General features: G+C 49.9%; 4 protein-coding genes across 5 annotated transcripts in view; 1 reads left to right on the forward strand and 3 right to left on the reverse strand.

Annotated features, from left to right (window-relative positions):
* disp1 (dispatched homolog 1) overlaps positions 1-6,400 on the forward strand; it is a 55,149-nt gene extending 48,749 nt beyond the window's left edge. The window contains 8 exon segments of the mRNA XM_084031298.1: positions 422-545; positions 634-761; positions 1,844-1,938; positions 2,186-2,283; positions 2,586-4,181; positions 4,487-4,750; positions 4,827-5,844; positions 5,847-6,400. Of these exon segments, the coding sequence (XP_083887424.1) occupies positions 422-545; positions 634-761; positions 1,844-1,938; positions 2,186-2,283; positions 2,586-4,181; positions 4,487-4,750; positions 4,827-5,844; positions 5,847-6,205 (3,682 nt within the window). The 3' untranslated portion in view covers positions 6,206-6,400.
* A 1,088-nt stretch (positions 6,401-7,488) lies between these two features.
* Positions 7,489-13,573, reverse strand: LOC311026579 (toll-like receptor 5). 2 transcript variants are annotated; one of them, XM_084030223.1, is made up of 5 exons: positions 13,321-13,573; positions 11,693-11,756; positions 9,048-11,334; positions 8,703-8,791; positions 7,489-8,519 (listed from the first exon to the last, which is right to left on the reverse strand). In XM_084030223.1, exons 2-5 carry the CDS (start codon positions 11,741-11,743, stop codon positions 8,274-8,276), a joined length of 2,673 nt encoding a protein of 890 aa, XP_083886349.1. In that variant the 5' UTR covers positions 11,744-11,756; positions 13,321-13,573; the 3' UTR covers positions 7,489-8,273. The 2 variants fall into 2 exon arrangements, with proteins under 2 accessions (XP_083886349.1, XP_083886350.1); XM_084030224.1 differs by lacking the exon at positions 13,321-13,573 and having other exon boundaries at positions 11,693-12,145.
* Positions 13,574-15,333: 1,760 nt separating this feature from the next.
* On the reverse strand, positions 15,334-17,672 carry thbd (thrombomodulin). The gene has a single exon (XM_084031201.1). The coding sequence runs from the start codon at positions 17,495-17,497 to the stop codon at positions 15,845-15,847; it is 1,653 nt and encodes a 550-aa protein (XP_083887327.1). The 5' UTR covers positions 17,498-17,672; the 3' UTR covers positions 15,334-15,844.
* A 428-nt stretch (positions 17,673-18,100) lies between these two features.
* Positions 18,101-20,759, reverse strand: LOC311027269 (thrombomodulin-like). The gene has a single exon (XM_084031202.1). It carries the CDS (start codon positions 20,633-20,635, stop codon positions 19,106-19,108), a length of 1,530 nt encoding a protein of 509 aa, XP_083887328.1. The 5' UTR covers positions 20,636-20,759; the 3' UTR covers positions 18,101-19,105.
* Positions 20,760-27,074: the final 6,315 nt, after the last annotated feature.

Below are 27,074 nucleotides of genomic sequence, written 5' to 3' on the forward strand. Positions count from 1 at the left end.
ACCTGCCAGAACCCGTCTGTTGATGTTCTGGACTCTCCTCCCGCTTTAGTCTTGTGTCCGTCCGTGGCCTTCATTCCTCAGCCGTGAGTCATGAGTGTTATGGATGGGAGTCATGAAGTACCTGGCCTCGGCTCCCCCCCCCTCACTGCTGTCTCAGACCTGATCCAGCAGAGACTGGTTCATGGAGGCTTTCAGGGAGGATCAGGGGCTAATTTAAGGTCGAACAACTTTCACGATCAATGTTGAATATAATCTGAAGACGTCAACAAGACTAAATTAAAGAGGAAGAAATTGGAATAAAAGTTGATCAAAATAACATGTTTTTTAACTTTTTGTTGTGGACTGAAACGTTTTCAGAAAACAATGAAGTCAATCTAAAATAGTGTGCGTCATCTCAGCTAAGTCTGCTTCCTGTTTGCAGCTACGCCGAGCTGATCGCTGATTGGCCGGTGGTGGTGCTGGGGGTGTGCACGGTGCTCATCGTGATCTGTGCCTTAGTGGGGGTCCTGGTGCCCGACCTGCCGGATTTCTCTGACCCACTGCTGGTGAGTACAGACCAGACCAGACCTCCGGTCCTGAAGGTCTTCCATCATCAGAACGTGTTTCTCTGATCGTTGCTTTCTTCCTAAAAAGGGCTTCGAGCCGCGGGGGACAGCCATTGGCCAGCGGCTGGTCACATGGAACAACATGGTGAAGAACACGGGCTACAAAGCTACGCTGGCCAACTACCCGTTCAAATACGCCGACGAGCAGGCCAAGAGGTACCGCCACACACTTTTACCCAGAAGCCCCCTCTTCAACACACGCCAACAAGATAACTGTCTTTGTATTCACAGTGGAGACTGGAAGAGGGCAGAGGTCACAGTAAAGCAGGCAGAGGTCACAGTAAAGCAGGCAGAGGTCACAGTAAAGCAGGCAGAGGTCACAGTAAAGCAGGCAAATCTGATCGATTTTAATATCGTAATTAATATGGCAGAAGAAAAGTAATGTCAGTTATTAATGTTAGCTCCTCAGATTACTTTTACACTTGACCTTGAATCATGAAGCTAACTTTGTTAGCAGAATCCACACGGATCCAGATCCAGTACGGGTGCCGCTCTGCTCCACCCGTCGCTCCTCCACAGTCCAAATATGGTCACTTCCTTCTACTGGTTGCAAAACCTCCAGGATGTGTGCATCCGTCTGTCTGTCCTCCTGTCTGTCATGATGTGAGTGTGTCCGGGTGTGAGAGGCCTCTGCTGCTGTCAACAAGCTTGTCTTCCTCACCCCCTCCCGTCTGTCTGCCTGTCTGTCTCCCCCCCGCCTGTCTCACTGAAAGATGTCTGAACCACAATCCTCATTCAGTCGGAGAACCCGTCTGCAGCCTCACACACACACACACACACACACACACACACAGAGACTTGTCTGCACGTCTCCCCGCTCATCATCATTATTATCATCATCATTATTATTATCATAAGGAGACTCTCCCAGTCCTGCAGTGCGTCATTCATACAGCAGTTCCTGCTTGTCTCATTGTGAATCAGCTGAGTCTGCAGTCCAGCAGGCAAACACTCGTCCTTTGTTCCTCCTCAGGTGGAGCTGATCTCCATCTCCACGCCTCCAACCACAATACCAGTATATATACACATATACATGTATATATACACTTATATGTGTATATATACACTTATATGTGTATATATCCAATCAAATACCCATTAGATAGACGTGAGTCTGAAGAAGAGATTTAAAGGAAGGTGTTGAGTTATGATGAGTGGAATAAAACCAGTATGAAGTGAATCTTCACGTTGTTTGAACACGCTGATCTTTATATCTTTATTCCGTTACTGTTCTGCAGCCACCAGGAGCCCCGGTGGCCCGAGGACCACTTTGATCGAGACAAGCGTCAGGCGGAGTGGGACTTCAGCAAAGAGTTCTTCTGTGACGTTCCAGGTAAGACGGTCCACGTCAGACCAGGACTGGAGGACTGAGTCCAGACCTCTGTAGGGGGAATTAATGTGATGAACAAGCACTGTTGTTTACTTTGAGATGAATTCTGAATCCTGATGTTAAATATTAGTGGTTGTTGGTGAATATTATCTTATTGAGTAGAACAGAATATTTATTGACTAGAGTGGAGAAACGGCGACTGAACGTATTTCTGTGAATCAGACTTGGCCTCGTGTGTCCTGACTTTCAGGTGACAGCTACTCTCGCCTGGTGTTCACGTCGGCCGAGGGGAAGAACCTGTGGAGCCTCCAGGCCATCAAGTCCATGTGCAACCTGGACAACACCAGGGTGAGTAGACCGGCCCGGCCCTCCACACGGAGCCGTGGTGGGTCGAACAGGATTTATTCAGCTTTTAATGAATAAACAATACATTCACGTTGTTTATTCATTGATTTGTTACACATAAATAGACTAACATGATTAATTTAAATATTTTTAATTCAAATAATTAATTTACATGATTTATTATTCATTAAAAGTACATATACACATTTGAAATAGACTTGGTCATGGATGTCTCAGCATTAATGATTGATTATTTCCTTGTGTATGATACATTGACCTACCTTCCTGTTGTGTTACCTGTGCAGGTGCGTTCCCACCGGGACTACTGGAGCCTCTGCCAGCGCACCAACGACGCCTCCTGCTGCCCCAGCTGGACGCTCGGCAACTACGTGGCGGTGCTCACCAACCGCTCGTCCTGCCAGAAGATCACGGAGCGCGACGTCTCGCACACGCTGAAGATGCTGCGCTCGTGTGCCAAGTACTACCACAACGGCACGCTGGCGCCCGACTGCTGGGACATGGCGCTGCGCCGCAAAGACCAGCTCAAGTGCGCCAGCGTGCCGCGGAAGTGCACCAAGTACAACGCCGTCTACCAGATCCTCCACTTCCTGGTGGACAAGGACTTCCTGAGCCCCAAGAGTCTGGAGAGCCCGCCCCCCGTGCTCAAGCACAGCATGCTGTTCTCGCCCACAGAGAAGGGCGAGTCCATGATGAACATCTACCTGGACAACTTTGAGAACTGGAACGCCTCGGACGGCGTCACCACGGTGACGGGGATCGAGTTCGGCATCAAACACGACCTCTTTCAGGACTACCTGCTCACGGACACGGTGTACCCGGCCATCGCCATCGTGATCGTGCTGCTGGTCATGTGCGTGTACACGCGCTCCGTCTTCATCACCCTCATGACCATCATCGCCATCATCAGCTCGCTGATCGTGTCCTACTTCCTGTACCGCATGGTCTTCAACTTCGAGTTCTTCCCCTTCATGAACCTCACGGCGCTCATCATCCTGGTGGGCATCGGCGCCGACGACGCCTTCGTGCTCTGCGACGTGTGGAACTACACCAAGTTTGACAAGCCGCACGCCGAGCTGGCGGAGACGGTGGGCGTGACGCTGCAGCACGCCGCCCTGTCCATGTTCGTCACCAGCTTCACCACCGCCGCCGCCTTCTACGCCAACTACGTCAGCAACATCACCGCCATACGCTGCTTCGGCGTCTACGCCGGCACCGCCATCCTAGTCAACTACATCCTCATGGTGACGTGGCTCCCGGCAGTGGTGGTGCTCCACGAACGCTACCTGCCCAGCATGTTCCCGTGCTCCAAGCCACCGGCGCCGCCGCCGCAGAGTGGCGTGTGCACCCGGGTGTTCTGGGCCGGTCTGTGCCAGAAGGCCAACAAGTGCCTGTTCACGGTCTCGGAGGCGTCGCGGATCTTCTTCGAGAAGGTGCTGCCCTGCGTCGTCATCAAACTGCGCTACCTCTGGCTCTTCTGGTTCCTCGCCATCACGGTGGGCGGGGCCTACGTGGTCTGCGTCAACCCCAAGATGAAGCTCCCGTCTCTAGAGCTGGCGGAGTTCCAGGTGTTCCGGTCCTCGCACCCGTTCGAGCGCTACGACGCCGAGTTCAAGAAGCTGTTCATGTTCGAGAGGGTCCACCACGGCGAGGACCTCCACATGCCCATCACCATCATCTGGGGCGTGACGCCCGTGGACAGCGGCGACCCCCTGAACCCCAAGAACAAGGGCAAGCTGACGCTGGACAGCAGCTTCAACGTCGCCAGTCCCGCCTCGCAGCTCTGGATCCTCAACTTCTGCCAGAAGCTGAGGAACCAGAGCTTCGTGTTTCAGTCGGAGGAGCAGGACTTCACCAGCTGCTTCATCGAGACCTTCAAGCAGGTCAGTCCTCCACCTGGACCTAGTAGATACACGTAGACCATCTGTGGTCCCCCACAGTTGTTAGCTTAGCCTAGCACCCATCAACCAGATTCCATTCAGAAAACCAGCGTTTTAAAAGTAGTTATCTTGTGGTCTTGCAGACAGACCTAACAAAGCATGACTCAGCACTTTCTGAATCCAGCTTGTTGAAATCCACCAAGCACCTCTGATGATGTCATGATGATGTCATGATCCCACTGTCCTTTGCTTTGCGTTCGGTCTGAATAGAGAAACTGGTCACTGAAACGTTCACCTTGTTCCAACAGTGGATGGAGAACCAGGACTGCGAGGAGGCCTCCGTGTACCCCTGCTGCAGCCAGTCCACCTTCCCCTACAAGCAGGAGGTCTTTGAGCTGTGCATCAAGAGGGCCATCATGGAGCTGGATCGGAGTACCAACTACCATCTAGACAGCAAGACCCCCGGACCCCGCTTCGACATCAACGACACCATCAGGGCCATCGTGTTGGAGTTCCAGAGCACCTACCTCTTCACGCTGGCCTACGAGAAGATGTTCCAGTTCTACCGCGAGGTGCTTGTTTATCTGGCGTTCCCGATCCGTTTCCTGTCCCCATGCTAACCATGCTAACGCTGTTCCTCTGTTGCAGGTGGACGCCTGGATTGCCGAGGAGCTGCGCTACGCCCCCGCCGGCCTCAGCCACGGCTGGTTCATCAGCAACCTGGAGTTCTACGACCTGCAGGACAGCCTGTCGGGCGGCACGCTGGTCGCCATGGCGCTGTCGGTGGCCGTGGCCTTCAGCGTCATGCTGCTGACCACCTGGAACGTCATCATCAGCCTGTACGCCATCCTGTCCATCGCCGGGACCATCTTCGTCACCGTGGGCTCGCTGGTGCTCCTCGGCTGGGAGCTCAACGTGTTGGAGTCCGTCACCATCTCCGTGGCGGTCGGCCTCTCCGTGGACTTCGCCGTGCACTACGGCGTGGCGTACCGGCTCGCCCCCGAGCCCGACCGCGAGGGCAAGGTGATCTTCTCCCTCAGCCGGATGGGCTCCGCCATCGCCATGGCGGCGCTGACCACCTTCGTTGCAGGGGCGATGATGATGCCCTCCACGGTGTTGGCCTACACCCAGCTGGGCACCTTCATGATGCTGATCATGTGCATCAGCTGGGCCTTCGCCACCTTCTTCTTCCAGTGCATGTGTCGCTGCCTCGGCCCTCAGGGCACCTGCGGGCAGATCCCGCTGCCCAGGAAGTGTCAGGTGTTCTCTGAGGTGGCGGCCGCCGGCCCGCCACCCCCGGGGAAAGGCTCCGGACTCGGGAAGTACCAGCTGGACGGCCGGGGGGGCGAGGTGGAGCACTACGAGCTGGAGCCCCTGGCGTCCGGTCAGAAGGCCGACCCCCGGGAGGAACAGGAAGTGTGTGCTCAGCTGTACAACGGCGGCGCTCCTCTTCACCACAACGCCTCCTACTCGCACCTCCACCGGGCCGGCGCCGAGAACGGCCTCGTCGCCGCCCTCAGCACGCCGTCCAGGTGCCAGTACTCTCAGAACCCCAGCTGCACATGTGGGGACCCCCCTCCTCCGGTGTGGACCCCCCACTCCTGTGCCCCGCCCCCCCAGGACTCCTCCTGCCCTCCCAATCCTCAGCTCTTCCCCCTCTCAGGAAACACCCGAACAAACAGAACACGGACTCCCTGTTGCCCACAAACCTGGACCCGGTCTACGCACACATGGAGCGCCGTGTGCCGGCCCATTTCCACCACCGCTCCCAGGGAGGAGCCACCTGGAGGCCAGGCCCCGCCCACAGCAGCCCTCTCAGGAAGTACTGCCTCCACACCGCAGGCCTGCAGAGAACCGCAAGCACGGCTCTGAGACCAGGACCCGGCTCCAGGATCAGATCCTGTGAGACGAGAGGAGGACTTGAAAACGAGCCGAAGAGTAGCCAGAACATATCAGCTGCGACGTCAGCTCTGACTGGACGCCCTCGCCGAGAGAAAGGAAGTGACATCACCGATACGATGCGGTGAGGAAGGACGGCGGGCGTCCTCCGCCTCGCCAAAGAAACTGCTTTAACGCTGAAAGTCGAGTGCTGCTCGGCGTCAGAGTTCAACGTGCCAAAAACTGAAACCAGCGTGCCTCCGACAAACACAATAACCCCGCCCCCCCGAGCTCATGTTCATGATGCATTTGGTATTTTAAGAAATCCAGAACAGCAAATATCCACAAGAAAAGAAAAGGAATGACACATGAAATGTGGCTGTGCAATCAAACAAGTGCCTCGTTTCATAAAACCCACTAAATATAACCTGTTCACCTGATCATGTGTCACACGGTTGCTGAAGCATTATGGGAAATTAGAACTTCAGTGTTAAATATACTCACAGCAGCCGTCTGCACTGACAGCAAATAGGTTTGGTATGTATTGTGATATGTATGTTGTGTGTAATTATCAATATATGTGATCGGCCATAACAACAACATTTACAAGCTGGTAAAAAGGAAACTCATTGTGTGTCACTTTTTTTGTATTTGTGGAGTTAAATTCTCAGATAAACGTGTGATTAAAATGTCTTTTTTTTAATCAGTCCTGTATTTATTCTGCTATGTTGTGTTTGATTGTGTCGTAACCTCAGCAGGGGATGCTTTAGGGGGCGGGGCTTACCTGCAGGTTGTTACCGTGGCGTCGCTACCAATGGTCCCGATGATTTCTTGTTTCTGTTGCGTCTCAAATCCCACCAATCAGGACGCTCGTTCCGCTCCGGCTCAGTGATGATGTGATGAAGCCGGTCTGGTTTCCTTCCTTGACTCACTTTTCAGGTATGAAAAATGTATTTTTTCCATTTCCATTTGAATATTTTCCTCGTACTGTTTTAACCTTTAAGGTCTGAATTTAAGGTTCTGATAAAACCTCGGTTTACTATGTGATGTTGTTTCTAACGTCACCTTATCATTTGTTCTGCTTGAGTGTTTTTATGGAAGTGGACCGGTTTCTCTTTGGTCCTCGTTCATCATTTAAGGAGCAGATTCTTCTTTAGTTGATCTTTTCCTCCACAGAGAAGTTCAGGCTCCTCTTCTTCTAGTCCATGTCAGCCACTCGGGACATTTGCTTGTCACTATATCACAATCAGAATAAGGATCACAATTTGAAATGTGATGATAAAAACGGACCTGATTCGTTTCAAAAGAGAAACTAGAGAAATAACAGTTTAGTAGAACAGGAAATAATCAAACAACGTTTGCCCGTCTTTCATTTAGTTAATCCATTTTAATGATTTATCAAAAATGATGATTTTTCACAAAAAGGCCTTTTCATGTAAGGATGTCGGCTATTTTAAAACCTACACGATGCACTCAAGTACACGTACAGATAGCTGAAAATACTACTCCCTCCCTCTGCAGGAGCTTCTCTGCTCAGCACCAAACACATGAAGAAGTAAAAACAGCATCGCCATCTAGTGGTGAACAGAGGCAATATCAAGATGTTCCTCAACATTTCCCCCGTCAGGCACCAGACTTTCTTTTTCTTATTTTTTAGGTTCTGTGATTTAAAAACATACATTGGATCGAAGTGATATTCAACCCAAAAACGACTTTACTTCTTTCTTTTGTACTAACTCAAGAAGAGACGTTGGAAGATCTGATTATTGATCACTTTTCACTCGGTTCATCCATCGTCTACCGCTTATCCTGTAGTGCTCTGCTACCCTTTACACCAGCTTAGTTCACATCATTAACTCAAATAACAGAGGAACAAATCATCATATCGTTCAGGTCATTCAGTCGTGGAGTGCTGCAAACAATCACAACATCGATTTAATAAATATGAATACATGAACTTGTGATATCGTGGTGAATTTTCATTATATCATCACGAGTCATTTGGATAATCATGACGTGATGTTTTCATAACGTTCCGACTCGGGACCGAACAGGTTCTCCTTCTGCTTTTGTTCGGAAGACTCCTTTTCAGGAGTCTTGACTTCCTCTGAAAGGTGTTTTAGGTGAGAAAGGGTTGGTCCTCCTGCCATCGAGGCCGGATCAACCGGTGATTCTCCGGCTCGTTAACGTGGGTTTTCCTCTAATAAGCACTCGAGTTCACGCGGCGATCCCTCCGATGTTCTCCAGCCGGATGCCGTCCTGGTCCGGAGCTCGGACATCGGGCTGTGCAGGTTCAGGTTTTTCCTCTGCAAACTTGCCCACCTTCGTGTCTTTGAGTATCTGTGAGAAGAGCCGCTCGTAAAACCAGTCCAGGTCCTGAGGGTCCTCGGGCCAGATCAGGTACTCCCTCTTCTGGACGAACGCTCTGACTGCGTTGTACTTCATCAGCTGGTAGTGAGCCACCTGGAGATGATTTAGGATGAAGGTCACCAGTAGAAAATCGATGATCAGAGTCAGAGCTCAGCTTCCTGTTCCACTGCAGAGACACTGACCTCTGGTGGCGTCTGCTGGTCACTACAACACATCACATGGTAACAATGGATCACATGACTGCTTGTTATGGTAGTTTCTCCGCCTCATACCCACCTTCCCAACCACCAACATGATGAGTCCGTTGGTCAGCTCCTCCAGCATCCGGCCCTGAGCCAAGGTGAACGCCTCCAAGCACCACCCGTCTGGAAAGAACCCGTTAGCATCTTTAAACTCTTTATTTTCACTTTAGGATTCAGGCCTTTTAACACACCGGAGGACGAAAACACCAAATGCAATACTTTTTACATCATAGGTTCTAACTGGTTGTTGCAGGAGAGACCAGGCAGTCGGAGCTAAATGGTTGAATATCCTCAAACACTTGTATCTGATCTGAATCTGTTTCTACACATAAAAAACGAAACAGAGTCATGTGACTGATGAAAACCATCTGAAGTTTACCTTTCAGGAACTCCTTGGAGACGACGCAGACGGTCTTCCTGCTGCCCCAGATGGCGTTCCTGATGTTGGAGAGGTGGTCTTCGCCAGGCAGGAAGTCTCTGGCCTCAAAACAACAGCGGAACATGTTCTCCTCTGAGAACTGGTCGTCCAGCTGCTGGAGCAGCGCCGCCTCCACCCAGCCGTAGTCGCCGTCGCTGAAGCAGAGGAAGGCGTCGTACTGCACCTCGTCCACAGGGGGCGTCGGCTTCGGGCCCTCGAGGACCCTGCCCGCGATCTTCTTGTAGATGACGAAAATGTGACCTCGGAGACGGGCGTAGACGATCCCGCCGAGGGCAACGGCGACAACGAGCAGTGCCGAGAAGACGAAGAGAGCCAACTTTAGACCTTGAACGGCTGCTTCGTCGTCTTCCTCGCACGGTTTGACAAGCGTGGAGTAATCCAGCAGGGGGAGATCGTGGAGAGGGCCTGGAAACTCACATCTGTAGTTCCGAACCGGACTCAAGAAGGTCACGTTGGTCCTGTTCAGCCACTTCAGGAAGTCCTCCAGATTGCAATCGCAGTGAAACCGATTGGCAGCCAGGTCGAGGAAGCTCAGAGAGCGGAAGGTCCTCGGGTCCGGGAAGGCTAGAAAGTTGTCCGAGAGGTAGAGTCTCTTCAGGCTGACTGGAAAGACGTCCGGCTCCAGGTAAGTCAACGCGTTGGAGGAGAGGTCGATCTCTAGGATGGAGCCCAGGCGGCTGAAAACCACTCGTGGAAGAGTCGCAAGAGAGTTGAAGCTTAAATTTAGAGCAAGCAGATTCTCCAGAGGATCAAACAGGTGGAGGCATTGCCCCTGAGCCCAGACCACGTTCAGGGAACTGTCATGGAGATCCAACACCTGCAAACTGTTATTAGGCGCGGTAGCGTTTGGATGTAGTGAGCAGAACTTGATGAAGTTGCCGCCGTAGAAGACGTTCTGGAGACGCCTGAAATGGATCACAAGATCATAAATGTCCTCCAGGTCCAGTAGTCTGTTGTCGCTAACGTCCACGTGAATGCTGTTCTTTCCCAATTCGCTGATTTTTCTGAGAGATTTCAGTTTATTGTCGCCCAAAAGAAGATAATCCAAGTTCGGTAGTGACGCAGGAGTTCCCAGAACTCGCAAGGAGTTTCCTGTCAGATACAATGCTCGTAAAAACGGGAGGTCGGCGAACGCTTTGTCTCCCAAAACACCAATGTGGTTGTACGATAAATCCAGCACCCGGAGGTCCGTCAGGCTGGCGAACGTCTGCTCATATACTTCCCCGAGCAGGTTGCACGACAGGTTGAGCAGCCGTAGATTTCCCTGGAGACCGTCGAAGGCGTTCTTTTGGATCTGATTGACTTTGTTCATGGAAATGTCAACAATGATTAAGTTCTTCAGAGGACTTAAAAAGCCCTTCTGCAAAGCGAATATGAAGCTTTTGGACAGATCCAAGGTGTTGACCGAACTGTTGGCGAGGCCTTCGAACGTGCTCCCGTCTGGATCGGGAAGGTTGTTATATGAGAAGCCTCTGCCCATTGCTCCAGACAATATGAGACGATAGATCGGAGTTCCCGATATCGCGTTGAAGAAGTGTCTGGATATGTCCACGTTGAACCCGTTGGTGGATAAAACCAGCGTGTAGAAGGCCATCCCTCTGAAAGGGTTCCCGCAGGTTTCCCAGTCAAAACCCACACCGAACCCGATGTACAAGTGATTGGATTCCAGGTTCAGGAGCGTGAAGTATTTCCCCTGAAAACCAACAAGATCGTCTTCGCACAACCTTTCGATTGGATTCAGTTTGAGGTTTAGCTCCGTGAACTTTGTGAGTTTTGAAAAGAACAGTCCGGGTCGAGCTCTCCTGATTTGATTACCAAAGAGGTCGAGCGTTTCCAGGGAGATGAGCGGCTGCAGGAAGTCGTCTGCAAGTATGGAGTCGTCCAAGTAGCAATAATCCAAGAAGAGATTTTGCAGGTTGTCCAGTCCTGCGAACGCCCTCGGCTCCATGCGAAGGTGGAGGTTGGAGCCGAGGACTAACGACGTCAGCTTCCTCTGCCAGAGGAACGCGTTGTTCCTCAAGACGAGCTGCACGTTCTGCTTCCACAGGTCCAACTTCTGCAGCTGCTCGTAGCGTCGCAGCGAGCTGCTGTTGACCTCGCCGATGGAGTTCATCTCCAGGAACAGGTGGGTGATGTTGGCCGGCAGCACGGGAACCCAGCGGTGGCGCCGCGAGCCACAATGGGCCACAAGGCCGTCCAGAGTGCATGATGGGTAGCATGAGGTCACCTGCAGGGAGAAAGTTTGCATTATTTCTGTCAAGGGAGAAATTTAATCCAACATTCAATCTCTGGTCAGTGGACAGTGAAGTCAACCAGAAGGTCCTTAAAGCTGCATTATCTCTGCCGGCCACCAGGGGGCGACTCCTCTCTGGTTGTATAGAAGTCTATGAGAAAATGGTCCTACTTCTCTCTGCTGGCCACCAGGGGGCGACTCCTCTCTGGTTGTATAGAAGTCTATGAGAAAATGGTCCTACTTCTCTCTGCTGGCCACCAGGGGGCGGGGCTTAATGGTGATTGACAGGTCCATTTAGTGGTTATCTATAACTTCTGACTGTTCTGTTTGAAGCTGAATGTTCTTCACGTACCTGTAGCTGTGATCCAATCAGGACCAGCTGCAGAGCCCCGAGAGTCCACATGTTCAAACGACTCCTAATGAGACAAAGTCAGAAATGAGGGGGGAGGGGCTTGTTTGCTTTGGCAGGTCCATGGTCCAGGTCCAGGTCCAGGTTCAGGCCCCATGTGAGCTTCTTTATAAAGGGAATAGTTGCCATGTTTGCCTGCAGATAACAACTGGAATGTACTAGTGATACTACTACTTCTGCTACTGCTGCAAATAGTGCCACCATTACTGGTGTAATACTACTACTAGAATACTAGTACCAGTACTATTACTACCATTAGTCTACTACTACTTCTTGGCTACGGCAAACAGTATCATTAGTACAATACTACATCTGCGTTTACAACCACTACAACTAATTATAATACTTGTAATATTAATACTGCTACTACTAATAATTATACGATTGATTGATGATCATTATTTCTGCAGCAACTCCAACCTGTCAAACTACATCCTGTTATATTTAATTCGATTTTTCTGTTTCAGGTTTACTTCTCCTTCTTATAACGAAGTAAATGGGAATTTAATGATTTATTATCAATAATATATATATATATATATTAATAAACTGGTTTTGCATGTAAAGTTCAGTTCACTGTGAATCTTTTGCAAGTTTTCTAAAACGTCCAGTAACCTCTCCAGATAATATTAATAAGATAATAATAATAATAATAATAATAAGGTTAATTACAACATTCTTTACAAAGAAGCCAGATAAACATTTCCACATACCTTTACCAGGAAAAGCAAGAAGAGGAGACCGCACACATCAGCTCCCTTATGTGCAGATTTATTAGCACATCAATAGTAACGTTTCGAGCTCATAGCTCTTCATCAGACTAACTCATACATATCAGACGCCCCGTTTTTAAACCTGCCCCTGAGGGTCACATGGTGAGTCACATGGTAAAGGGAATGTATAAATCAGAACCCATCTTGTGCAAAAACCAAAACATACAAAAATCAGTCAAAAACTCCATCATAATTAAATAGACCAACACCCATCAGGCCGACTGGCCGTCATACAGATCTAATGAATTAGAGGCGCCTCTAGTAATAGGATGGCTCATTTTCAAAGTCTAGGACAAGGTTATCACATTATTTACATTTTATACATTTTAATCATGTTTAAAGGTTTAACATATTTTAAAGTTCCATTACCTATAACCTTGAGCTAGATAAGGAACAATCCAACCACAGAAAAATGGAAAAGTTAACAATATATAGAAGACCAAACATGCATATAATCCAAACAGTAGAACTCCCTCATGATAAGTGTAACATGAGAAGTGACTACTACAATGATCATACGCAGAACACCTCAGGAACCACATATCACACAAAAATGGAATATAAACAATAGAAAATAGCAAATAACAAAAAACAAGACAAGAAACATGCCTTTACCAGCAAATAGAAAAATAGAACGCTTAAAGCCCTCAGGACCCCCCCCACCCCCCCACCCCCCTCTTCTCCACCGCCGTTGTCGTTAATAATTATAATATTTTTTATTTTCTTTCCTGCTTTGGTTTCGTCAACAAGGAGACTCGGGAGGAAGAAGAGGACGTTCGTAGTTTCCAGCTTTCTTACCTGTGTGTCGCTGACCGGGAGGACCGGAGGACCGGGAGGACCGGGAGGACCGGAGGACCGGAGGACCGGAGGACCGGAGGACCAGAGACCCTTCACGGTGCTTTCTTCTGGACTCTCGGGGGTCCCAGCTGAACCACACGCCTCCCCCTCCAGAAACTCTCCGCTCCGACGCCCCGTGAACGCCCCTCGCCGCTCTGACGAAACACATTTGGACATTTTAACGAACTTCTTCCGCTTTCGAGGCGACTTTTCCTCATTTTAACGGCTCCGAACTACCGGAAGCTTCCCTCGGAACTCCTCCATCTGCTGCTACTAGTACTCCTAGTACTGCTAGTACTACTAATATGTAGTAATAATACCACTGGTGGAGGAAGTACTCATGTTTTGTTATGGATTCATCTGCTGATTATTTTCTCCATAAACCAGAGGAGTTAGAAGTACAACGTTCTGTACTCAAGTAGAAGTACAAATACTTGAGTTCAAAAATACTCTGGTAAAAGCAAAGTACTGATTCTACTACTTTAATCGTGGAAAAGTACTGAAATATGTACTCAAAGTAGTTTTAACATGAAGGGAGGAAAAGTACAAAGTTGCCAGAAAAACAAATACTCAAGTAAAAGTACATAAATACCTGAAAATACTTGTGAACAGTAACGACCACCTCTGCCATTAATCAATCGATCGTTTGATTGATTTGGTTTGGTTTGTAAACTAGTGAGAAATTACCCAGAATCCCCAGGGACACGTCCCAAACCTTACCATTATGAAGTACATAATTAGAATAATAAAACAAATCTTTACTTTCATGAAGCTGAAAAAAAACACATTGTAATCAATCGACTAATTGATTAATCAATGATCGTCTCAGCTGATCAATTTATTACAAACGTCACATTTTATCAACCTGAATATGTTTTTATGTTTAAGGTTACTAGTATATCTAAGATGTAGTGAGTACAAGTACAACGAGGCACAGAGAGAAGAGAATGAAGCAAAATACAAGTACATGAGGTATGTACTTTAGTTCAGTATCTCAGTACATGTACTTGGTTACATTCCCCTGCTGCTGCGACCACTACTTCACCTTCTACTGCTGCAAGTACAAGTACCTCCAACCAGACCGTAGGACTGTACTTCAGTAAATGTACTTCTACTTCTACAACCAATACTACAAGGATACTAGTTTACTAGTAGCAGCAGAACTAGAAACAGTAGTAGTGATACTACTACTTCTGCTACTGCAAATCACCATTACTGGTGTAATACTACTACTAGTACAAGTACTAGCAGCAGAACTAGCAACAGCTGATCCTACTACTTCTGCTACTTACTGGTGTAATACTACTACTGCTGCACGTAACTCCAACCAGACCTTAGGACTGTACTTGAGTAAACATACTACTACAACTGATGCTACTAGAATACTATCAATAGCAGTAACAGCGGTACTGAAAATATTATTTCTTACTACAATAAACTACTGCAAATACAAGTACCTGAAACCGGTCCATAGGACTGTACTTGAGTATACGTACTACTACTACTGAATCTACAAGGACACTACATACTACTGACATTATTATGTCTGCTGCTACAATAAAATATTGCAAGTACAAGTACCTCAAAACTATACTTTAGTAGCCTACTAGTAGCAGCAGAATTAGTATCACTAGTAGTGCTACTAGTACTATTACTGCCATTAGTACTACCACGACTACTGCCACTAATGCAGAAAGTATAACAGGTACTATTACACGTTCTGCTACCATCATATTTAAGAGTATCACAAACACAATGAAGAATAACTTCATATAAATATTCATACTTTGTATTTGTTATTCTTTAACACGTGACCATACAAGTTGATCTGCTCGTGCTCGATGTGTGTGCAGGTTTGTCATCATGTGTGCGTGCACGCGTGTTCCTCACGGACGAGCTGTAATTCCGTCCTCTCTCCACCAGGGGGAGCCGTCGGCTGGAGGTAAGAAACGACAACACGTTCACTTTTTTATAATTTAATAAATGTTGCAGCACAAACTTTCAACAACACGTTTTATTACATTTCATCTGTGTGACGGTGGATAAAACCGAGTCATAGTCCTCCTAGTCCTCCTCGTCCGAGTCCTCCAAGTCAGAGTAGTCCTCCTCGTCCGAGTCCTCCAAGTCAGAGTAGTCCTCCTCGTCCGAGTAGTCCTCCAAGTCAGAGTAGTCCTCCTAGTCCCAGTCCTCCAAGTCAGAGTAGTCCTCCTAGTCCAAGTAGTTCTCCTAGTCCCAGTCCTCCAAGTCAGAGTAGTCCTCCTAGTCTAAGTCCTCCAAGTCAGAGTAGTCCTCCTAGTCCAAGTAGTCCTAGTCCTCCTAGTCGAGGCCTCCAAGTCAGAGTACTCCTTGTAGTCTGAGTTCAAGTCCAAGTAGTCCTCCTAGTTGTCTCGTGGGTTTCTTATCACCTGTCTCTTGTTGACCTGTACATTCATGCGTCGCGCTCTAACGGTCTCTAGTCCCGGTCTCTAGTCCCGGTCCGTTCCCGTTACGCGTCGCTCGCCACCCGGTGTAAACCGTGCGCTTCTCCCTCCGCGTCCTTGAGCGCGCTCCCGCTCTCCGTCTTGCCGCAGCCGTTGAGGACGTGATGCACGAGAAACACCACGAGCACGAGCAACACCGCCGTGCACACTATGATGCCCACGAGCACGCCCGTGGACACGCCGGAGGAGGGCCGCCCGGTGGGCCCCGGAGGGGGCGGGGGCCACGACGCCGTGGCGCCGCCGGATGGGGTCGTGGTCTCCCCGGAGCCCTCCGAGTCCGTGTCGTCATCGTTCTTTACGCACGTGTACTCTCCCTCCAGCGTGTACCCGCGATAGCACGAGCACACGTAGCTGCCGAACGTGTTCCTGCAGCCCTGGTCGCAGTACATGAACGCGCACTCGTCGATGTCCACGCACACCGTGCCGTCCGCGCGCTCGTCCGACACGTAGCCGTCCGGGCAGAAACACTGGTAGCGGTTGTTGGGGTCGCACTCGGCGGGGCACGCCTCCTCCCCGCAGTGCCGCCGGCACCGGTGCGGCTCCTTCGGGTCCTCCTTGTACCCGTCGTAACACGTGCACTTGTAGCTCCCCGGCGTGTTCACGCACTCGTGCTCGCACGGCGCGGTCACGCACTCGTTCACGTCGACGCACGTGCTGCCGGCGTACCCGTCCTTGCAGACGCACTTGAAGCCGCCGACGTTGTTGACGCAGGCGTAGTTGTCACCGGGACACTGGCGCGCGTCCACGCAGTCGTTGAAGTCCACGCACGACCTGCCGTCCTGCGCGAGCTTGAAGCCGTGGTCGCATACGCACGCGTAGCCGCCGTCCTCCTCGTAGCAGGCGTGCGCGCAGCCCAGGGGCCGGCACGGGTCCTCGATGTCCACCTCGCAGGTGACCTTGTTGGCGGGGTTGACGGTTTGGCCGCGCGGGCAATAGCACGCGGGCACGTGATTGGGGTCCACCGCGCACTTGTGCTCGCACCCGCCTTCCTGGATCTCGCAGCTCCACGGCGCCTGCAGCCACTGCTCCGAGAAGCACACGTACTTGGTCTCCGCGGGCATCCGGACCGCGGTGCTGCCGGGGGGCAGGGACAGCAGGTCCTCGCCCGCGAACCCCATGGGGGTCTTGTAGGTGACGGTCTCGCCCTGCGCGGGCGCCAGACCGCTGCAGGGTTCGGTGAAGCTGTGCTCGCAGAGGAACCCGTCCAGGTACTCCGCGCAGGGCTCCGGGGTCCATCTGAACTCGTCCTCCTGGGACACCGAGACGCAGCGGTGGGAGTCACATCCGCCGTCCGGATCCTGCGCCCAGTACTCGAGGTCGCTCTCCCCGTCCTTGGTGACCCACTGGAAGCCCCGCAGCCGCGCGGCGGCGGCGGCGGGGTCCGGGCAGCCCCCAGGCCGATGTAGACCGATCCAGAACCGGCCCGTGGAGTTCCCCAGCAAGATGTTCAGGACGTCGTGGGACACGGACGAGCGTACCGTCATCAAGTGTCCGCCCTGGGTCCGGCATCGGATCCGCGCGGCCGGGAAGTCTCCGCCGTGATGGAACACCGAGAAGCACTGAGTCCCGATGCAGTACCCGCCGCTCGGCGCGATCCCGCCGCCGCTTCCCACCAGGACCGTCACCAGGAACACAAAGAGTCCCGGAACATCCTTCATGTTTGAGGCTCGCTGGCGTCCCGTGCGGGTTCAGGCGCGTGTCGGCGTCCCGTGCGGGTTCAGGCGCGTGTCGGCAGCCCCTGTGTGCGTGAGAAAGTGCTGCGCTCGCGCTTATAAAGCAGCTCCATGTTGGAGGAAGGAAGCGGCTGTTTATCAGCGGCTCGCTGTCCCTTCTCTCTACTTTCTCCTCCGCGCGGCCGACCACATCCCCAATTACGCACGGCTTTTACGCACTTACGCAGCGGACGCGGCGCGCACGCAAAGAAGAGGGGGGCATCTACCCCCCTCCCCCCATGCCCCCCTCTTCGCAGTAGCCCCTCCCAACTCCCCTCAACGTGAGCGAGTCCTGCAGACTCTGAACCAGTTTCTGCACCAGTTCCACTCCTCACACTTTGTCGCTGAGTTTATCAGCAACAAGAAGGGACGAAGGAAATGTAGATGTTTGATCTGAGCCGAGGAGGTCAGAGGTCAGAGGTCAGAGGTCAACATGTGGAGGAGCCAACGGATAAAACACCAGAAAAGATTGTTAGAAAGAGAAAACAACATGGATGCAAAGATGAAACTTTTCTCACAGTTTTATTCAGATGATTGTGATGAATATTTCTCAGTGAATGTTATATACATGATATATATATAAATATACACACAATACATACATATCTATATATCTCAGTGGTTCTCTTTAGTGCTCATCCCTTTATTCTTCATGCAGTAGTCTCCATGAGTCCGGTTCAGTGTCTGTCAGACAGCAGCGTGAACATTCAATGTGACTATCAGTGGTCCGGTTCTCTAGTCCCGGTCCTCTGAGGGACCTTTAGAACTTCTCTGGAGAAACGGACTTGCAATGCAATGCAACTCACGGTGGTTCACTTCCAAACCTGGACACCAGGGGGGGGGGGGGGGGGGGGTCCCGTCTCCGGGGGCAACGGGGCCACAAGACATCAGTCACACATAGAAACACAATAAAAAAGGAATGTGTCGAAGTATAGTTCACCAATACATCATATATTACTACGTTACAATACTCGCAGTTTGCAACAGGAGGATGTTTGTTTTCCTGTTAGTGAGGAGGAGGAGGAAGAGGAGGAAGAGGAGGAGGAGGAAGGTAACTCGGAGGACTCCAGTGAGATGAACTGAAAGCTGCTTCTGTGATGAGAGAATACATAAAAACATAACGACTTAAAAATGACCAAACTAACGTTTTAGTACCTTTTCTACTCTTCTTCTGTTTCTGACTGTTTCTGTGTTTCTGACTGTTTCTGTGTTTCTGACTGTTTCTGTGTTTCTGACTGTTTCTGACTGGCTGGTGAACAGCGGCTGACCTGGAGGCCAGTTAAAAGGAAACATGATCAAACACTAAAAGCCCATAATTCATCTTTCTATGACATTCCTTGTCTTGGTATTAACTTGGCCCGTTTAACAGGGAAATCATATTTTACAGCATTTGTTTTCGTTGTGAATCAGATGGTCGTTGGTTCGCGTCGGTCTGGGGTTCAACCCGACAACCATCAGGAGACAAATCCCAGCTTCACACAGTCTTGATACAGCAAATTTCCCTGGAGGCAGGCTGAAGAATCCCAGACAGTGGCAGACCGGAGGGTTCAAAGGTCAAACGGCTGACCCCGAGTCGCCCCAGCCCTCCTTGTCGAAGGACAGCCTCTTGTAGGTCTCCGTGGTCGCCTGCTGCACGTAGAAGATGTCCATATCTGGGTGTTTGAGGGAAGAGAGCTCGAACCTGCCGCAGCGGCGGGACGCCTGGCGGACCAGGAAGCACAGCAGCACCGCGGCCAGCGCCATGAAGACGGCGATGCCCAGCACGCTGCCCGTCTTCACGTAGGAGGGCACGGCGGCGGGCAGGGAGCCGGCCGACGGCGGGAACGGAGGCCCGGGGGTGGACCCGGATCCGTCATCCCCCTCCTCCTCCTCCTGGTCGGGGAGGCAGGTGGACTTGTCGTGGTGCAGATGGAAGCCCTTGCGACACAGACACCTGAAGTCCTCCAGCAGGTTCTCACAGTCGTGGTGGCACTGCGCGCTGTCACACTCGCTGATGAAGGTGCAGTTCCCGCCGTCACGGATGTAGCCATCGGGGCAGAAGCAGTCCTTCTCCACACACAAAGCGGGGCAGTCCCTCTCCGTGCAGATCACCTCACACTTGGTGGGGTCGTGGGGGGCCACCCGGAACCCCTTCCGGCAGGCGCACATGTAAACCCCGTCGGTTTTGTCGCAGAGCATGTGCTCACACCTTTCACAGATGCTGACGTTGACGCATGCGCCGTCCTCCTCCACGAAGCCGTCTCTGCACGTGCACTTGAACCCCCCCTGGGTGCGCTCACACTCCCGGCCCTCGCCGGTGCACGGGTTGCTCTCGCACGGCCCCGCGGTGCAGCTGATGTTGTTGCGGTGCAGGGTCGTGCCCGCGGGGCAGGTGCAGGTGTGTGTGGCAGAGTTGCAGCCGTGCTCGCAGCCGCCCCGCATCACCTCGCAGCTCCAGGGAGCACGCATCCAGGACCCGGAGAAGCACACGTGCTTCGCTTCCGGAGAAATACCGCCGGTTTTTACCGTCACCGCGATGGTTCCCGGGGGAAACGCCTCCGAATCGTGCACCTCGAAGTGCATCTGTGTGGTGTAGGTGGTCTGCACGCCCCCGCCCGTCTGTAAGCCCGCGCACGGCTCCTCGAATGTATATTGGCACATGAAGCCGTCGAGTTTGCCGTGACAGTCCTTCCACGACGCCTCCTCCACCGCCGCCTCCGCCCCCCCCTCCTGCCCCGCGCCAGCCGTGACGGAGGGGCAGAGCTGGACAGCCACCGGGGCGGCTGCCACCCAGAAGCTCCCGCGGCTCGGACCCTTCAGCAGCTTCGCGACGTGATCCGAGCTGAAGGGCAGCAGCTCCCCGGCGGAGTCTCCGCAGCTCCGCTGCGCGCCCGCGAAGTCCTCCGGCTGGTCGAAGACCGCGAAGCACCGGGTCCCGGCGCAGAGTCCGCGCGGGGACGCGAGCGCGTCCCGCAGCCCGCAGAGCCAAATGACGCAGACGAAGAGCAGCGCGGAGGTCTGGTGTGTTGTCGGAGTCATGGTGCTCAGGTCTGGTCCGGAGTCCCGATGCGGATACAGAGACTGGAAGCCGGACTTGGTCTCCATTTATAAACGCTCCTGCGGCGGTCGGAGAGGAAGGAAGTTCGGTCCGGGCCAGCGGCTCCAGCCCCCCTCCCCCCCCTGTTATCTCAAACACGCTGGCCCATCAAAACACACGTTCTCAGGCTGAGCGCGCGCACACACGTGCACTTTTAATAAGTCCACAATCCTCCCATGACGTTAAAGCCTCGGAGGGAAAAGCGACCAAACGAACGTTTTATTGGACTTTTCCTGAATGACAGCATCTGATTGGTTGTAGAACTAAAACTAAAATGTTCCAATGAGGAAGACAGTCTCCCCATTTTCTATTCCTGCAGTAAAAGATCAATAAAAGAGGCTAATTTACCACAAATCCACAAACAACCTGTTAGAAATATGGAAGACTTTACATCAAAATGACTGGAGGAAAGTTAATAAACACAATAATAATACTATTCATCTCATTTATTAACAGGCACAAGGACGAACGTCCTGAAACTGGATATTTGAGCCTCTGAGGAAAGAAAACGGTTCCTCAGGTGATCCAAGTCCTCCGGTACACACACACACACACACACACACACACACACACACACACACACACATTCATGCACGAAAAAAAACCCCACTTGCACAAACAAGCATGTCTTAATTATTTTTTTTCTGTTATACAATTAATAATCTGTTGAAAATATGTTGAGCAAGTGATTAATCATGAACGGCTCCATAATGTTGCAATTTGACTGAACGCATAACCTGCGTCATCAGATTACGTTTAGTTGTTCTGTTTTGTTTTGCTCGTCAACCATGTTTCTATGGTTTCTGACTGTTTTCAAACTGTTTCTGACTGTTTCAAACTGTTTCTGACTGTTTCTGACTGTTTCTGACTGTTTCAAACTGTTTCAAACTGTTTCTGACTGTTTCTGACTGTTTCAAACTGTTTCTGACTGTTTTCAAACGGTTTCAAACTGTTTCTGACTGTTTCTGACTGTTTTCAAACTGTTTCAAACAGTTTCTGACGGTTTCAAACTGTTTCTGACTGTTGTCAAACTGTTTCTGACTGTTTTCAAACTGTTTCTGACGGGTTCAACGTGTTTCAAACTGTTTCTGACTGTTTTCAAACTTTCTGTTTCTGACTGTTTTCAAACGGTTTTAAACTGTTTCTGACTGTTTTAAACTTTTTCTGACTGTTTCAAAATGTTTCAAACTGTTTCAAACTGTTTAAAACTGTTTCTGATGGTTTCAAACTGTTTCTGACTGTTGTCAAACTGTTTCTGACTGTTTTCAAACTGTTTCTGACGGGTTCAACGTGTTTCAAACTGTTTCTGACTGTTTCTGACTGTTTTCAAACTTTCTGTTTCTGACTGTTTTCTGACGGTTTCAAACTGTTTCTGACGGTTTCAAACTTTTTCTGACTGTTTCAAAATGTTTCAAACTGTTTCAAACTGTTTCAAACTGTTTCTGATGGTTTCAAACTGTTTCTGACTGTTTCTGTTTCTGACTGTTTTCAAACTGTTTCATATATATGTTTTATATACGTATATATATATATATATATATATATATATATATATATATATATATTATATGTGTGTGTGTGTGTGTGTGTGTGATATATAGAGGTGTATCCAGCAGTTCCAGTAGAGGTTCAGGTGTATCTAATAATAGAAGCATCCTTCCAGGAGGGACGCTGACTCAGCACAAACACACTTCCTTCAGGTGTAAGAATAACCGCCGACCAGAGACACGATTGTCTCACTTTCAGTCAATCTGAACAATCATCAGCCCGACGCCATCCAGCTTCTCTCTGCTTCCAGCCTCGCGGGGGAAAGTGACGGGAACAGGAAGTCGGAATCCAGAGGGCTGGACTTCCTCCAACACAAGAAGAACGTGACAAAGGATTACCTAAACCTGGTTCTGGTTCCTCGAGAGGCTGCAGGAGTTCTGTGAGCGGCGATCTGGAGGAATGACGTCCGGCTAACTTCCTCCCAAACGTGACTCAGCATGACTCAGCGGAGGTGACGGACCATAATCCACCACGTTGAGAGTGACTTAACCTGACGAGGGGCATCGAAGTTTAGAGATGAAGGTGTGGTGGGATGGAGCGAGGGTGGAGGGGATGTGACGGAGGCGTAGCGGGATGGGAATCCTTTGTTCACGCCGTAGAAACCAAAATAATCACTTTAGTGTTTTTATTTGAGGAGTGAACGTTACATTTCCAAGATTGCGATCTCTGCGCGGCGCCGAGCAGCAGGACGCCGTGGATTCACTGCGATGTGTGTGAAGTCACAACAACAGAAACAGGCGGCCTCGGAAAGTGTTTCCTCTGATGTCCGTCTTTGACGCCCGATGTTCCTGAAGTCTGTTTTTGTTTCTCCTAAATCAACGCGCGGTCGTTCCAGACGGCCCGTCCACGGTTTTCTTAATAAATCAGTCAAACCTCCGGCGCCGGCGGCGTGACATCATCACTCGAGTCCGGTCCTACCTCCCTCACCTCGCTCTGATACGTCTGGTACACAGCCTGAACGACCTGAACTATTTTATGTATATTCTACTATGTCGTTTTGTTTGCTGAACACTCACTGTCTGGTTTTGTTGCCTAAATCTGACTGTTTTTATTTGGTTTAACCCAAAATGACGAGTTTTGTTTCCTCAACTTAAATACATCGTCTAACCATGTATTTATTTTTGCCGAACCCTTACTAACTCGTTTCCTCACCTAAACCTAACAAAGTCCTTTTGCTAAAACTTAACTATGTCGTTTTATTTGCTGAACACTGTTTACTGTTGTCATGTTTTGCGTTCTTCTCTCCGGAAACCGAATCGAGAATTTAGCAACGGTTTGCAACGAAGCTAACCTTTGACCTAACGTTTCACCGTCAGTGTTGCGGGGCGGCCAAGGACCACAGTGAGTGAGCGAGGAGGAAGAGGGAGGCGTTTCCTTGTCCTGGGAGGATGAAAGGAGGCTGAAGCCTCTCTGCACATAATCCCTGTGTGGACAGACTCTCACACGGACGGACGGACAGAAGCACGCCGTTTATCAGCCGCCCAGAGGAGGTGACTCAGCTGGTCGCTATGTTATGGGTGGCATGGACGTGGAGAACATGCCCACCCAGATGACCTTTCCGCTGCCACACATCCCCTCCAGGGCGGGGTCGCTCTTTATATAACACACACACACACACACACACACACACACACACACACACACACACACACACACACACACACACTGACTATGTACAAGTACAACATATGAGTTTCCTTCTAACTTTCAGTTAAATGTCCCAAAATCTGATTTTTTTTGTGGCTGAAATATCCTTTCAGGTCGTGTGTCTGAAGTAAGGGAGCCGTCATTTGTGTCGATTTACAATAAATACGATAAAGTTCATGATTTGATTTAGTTTTAAACATAAATATCAGCGATTACAAGTTATACGTGGAGAAGTTAGATCCCGACGTGTTTGACTGCAGGTTTACATTGTTTTGGTAATTCTAAAGTGGAAATCCATCATGATTATTATAAAGGGTCGAGGTGGGAAGTAATGAAGTACAAATACTTTCTGAATCTCACGTCATATAAATAAAAATAATAATCAATAATTCCCCTTGAATGCGTTAAATGTAATGTACAGATATTAGTACCGGTAAACATGTGGAGTAATAAATACTCAAGTACAGTACAGATACCTGAACATTCTCCCTACAGTAAGTATTTGTACTGCATTACTTCTGCAAACAACATTAGAGTAATTCATGGTACAATTACCCAAAAATATTTGTCTCTCGCCGTGACTTTCGTTGGTATTTTTTCCGATTTAAGGTCCCATGGGGATTACAGGAAGGGGCGGGGCTTAGCCCCTCCATTCCTTTAAACCTTGAAATCCCAGAAATGTTCCTTGCTGTGGGCCGCTGACGCCTGATGTAACTTTAACAACGCCCAACGTGATGTTCAAAAAGCAATATGTTCAGAATCCTCTCAGAACCCTGAAGCCTTCGTATCTCCGCCCGTTGCGGGTTAGGAACCCTGGCAGGGACGCTCTCGCCTCCCTCCCGACCCTCGCTGACCTCTGAGGAACTCGACCTGAGGATATTGTGTTTCACCATCTGAGACTCGCAGATAAATCCTGGCAGTAAGTCATGTCCTGCAGAGAGAAAGGTAGACCACCGCCTCAATGGCAGGAAGTGCCCCCTTGTGACTCCCGGTGAAATCACAAGCAAAGAAATATGAAATATTACAACCATCTTCAATTTGTTTTCATTGATGCTCGACTCGTTTGGAACAGAAAAGAAACCAAAGACAAAACAGGAACAAGACGTCAAACTTTATTTATGTTTGTCTACAAATCAACATAACAATTATCGGAAATGAAATTATTGCTGCAGGGATAGATTTTCATTTTGAGTTCAATGCAGGAGATTATTGTATGAACATATCTGCCTTTGATCTCTGTTTAAATCAAGTTTAGTGTTTTCTACACAACTTTAAGTTTGTAATAATTGGATGGAAGTGACCCAAAAATATGTAGTTCATCAGATCCACCCGTCGCTCCTCCACTGTCCAAATATGGTCACTTCCTTCTCTGCAGTTTACAATGGCGTATTACGGCCACTAGGAACAAAAAATGGACCTGAGAAAGGGGGGCTATATTCAAAGAAAAAACGTTATAAATCTATATATAGTTTTAGTTTGCGGAGCATCCTCTGCAGCTGCCCTCTCTTCATGCCACAGTGCTTCACTGGATTAATAATCCCATGAAGCCGGATTATTCTTAAAGGAGCCCGATGGGGCAGCGCCTCCGCTCACTGCTTCCTTCCTGCTCAGACACCAGGTAGATTTACTGCCTCATGTCACTCCGTTTCCTGCCTTTGTGTTTCATGTGAACAGGGAGCAAAGTAAGGAGGTCATTAAACACACCATCCAGAACCCATCACGCTGTTATCACAGCAGCCGGCCACGTGGGCCTTTTAGTGCCGTCGTCATGGAAACGTGGCTGCCCTCCTCCGGTCCTCAGGTAAACAACCTGGGAAATGAAGGGAAACGTCATTCACATCATCGAGTTTGAATCCTTCAGCAGTTATTCTGATTGTAATATTCCAGAGAAGTCGTCTTCTTTTGCAGGACAGTAACTTTGTGTTTTTCTTGCATCGATTTCCAAACATGCTGATGTTGACAGATTGATTGTAATGTCTTTGTGTTTGCAGCGCCACAAACTCGGCCTCCCATGAGCCTCGTCACCGAGCCCAGCAAACACGGCGTTTCCCCTCAGCTTTCCTCCTCACTCTACCAACCTGGAACGCCGCCGCCCGGTGACGGATGGATGGATGGATGGATGGACAGGAACCCCCCCTCGCATGCTCTCACTACACCCCCCCCCCCCCAGAGGAGGCAGTCTTGGCACGCTGACAGAAGTCCTCTGAACTTCCTGTGACCCCCAGAAACCAGAACAAACACCCGGGACCCTCGACGGTGGCTGCTGTAAGTACCTCAGGCCGTTTCCACTTTCCGTGCTCGACTCTTTCCACGCTGCTTCTGTCGTTTTTCTGGCTCTTCACACACCTTTTGTCCAACACAACAACACACAAGTCGACCTGTGATAACATTTGGCGAGCCGATTGTTTTCCTGCCAGCCTGGTCGAAGAGAAAGCATGAGAGTGGAAGTCTGCAAATCAGGAGGATTAAAGCTCTGCAGACTGAAAGAAAAAACCTCTTAAAAATGGTTCTAAATGTGCCGACGGATTCAATGAATAAATACGTGAAGCGTAAAGCTGAGATGGTGTTTCATGTTTGAGGTGATGTTTACGATTCTCCAGCTCTGATTGATTGATGGACGGGTGTCGTGATGTTAGCCTGCGTCATGTTTTGTTTCCAGGAAGAAAAATAAAAATAAACTAGAGACTGAGACCATAAACTCATGTTTACAATGTTTACTGAGATAATACATCAAGAGAGAAGTAGGACCATTTTCTCATAGACTTCTATACAACCAGAGAGGAGTCGCCCCCTGGTGGCCAGCAGAGAGAAGTAGGACCATTTTCTCATAGACTTCTGTACAACCAGAGATGAGTCGCCCCCTGGTGGCCAGCAGAGAGAAGTAGGACCATTTTCTCATAGACTTCTATACAACCAGAGAGGAGTCGCCCCCTGGTGGCCAGCAGAGAGAAGTAGGACCATTTTCTCATAGACTTCTATACAACCAGAGAGGAGTCGCCCCCTGGTGGCCAGCAGAGAGAAGTAGGACCATTTTCTCATAGACTTCTATACAACCAGAGAGGAGTCGCCCCCTGGTGGCCAGCAGAGAGAAGTAGGACCATTTTCTCATAGACTTCTATACAACCTGAGAGGAGTCGCCCCCTGGTGGCCAGCAGAGAGAAGTAGGACCATTTTCTCATAGACTTCTATACAACCAGAGAGGAGTCGCCCCCTGGTGTCCAGCAGAGAGAAGTAGGACCATTTTCTCATAGA

Source organism: Eutrigla gurnardus (assembly GCF_963514095.1).
Source record: "Eutrigla gurnardus genome assembly, chromosome: 16".
Classification (NCBI taxonomy): domain Eukaryota; kingdom Metazoa; phylum Chordata; class Actinopteri; order Perciformes; family Triglidae; genus Eutrigla; species Eutrigla gurnardus.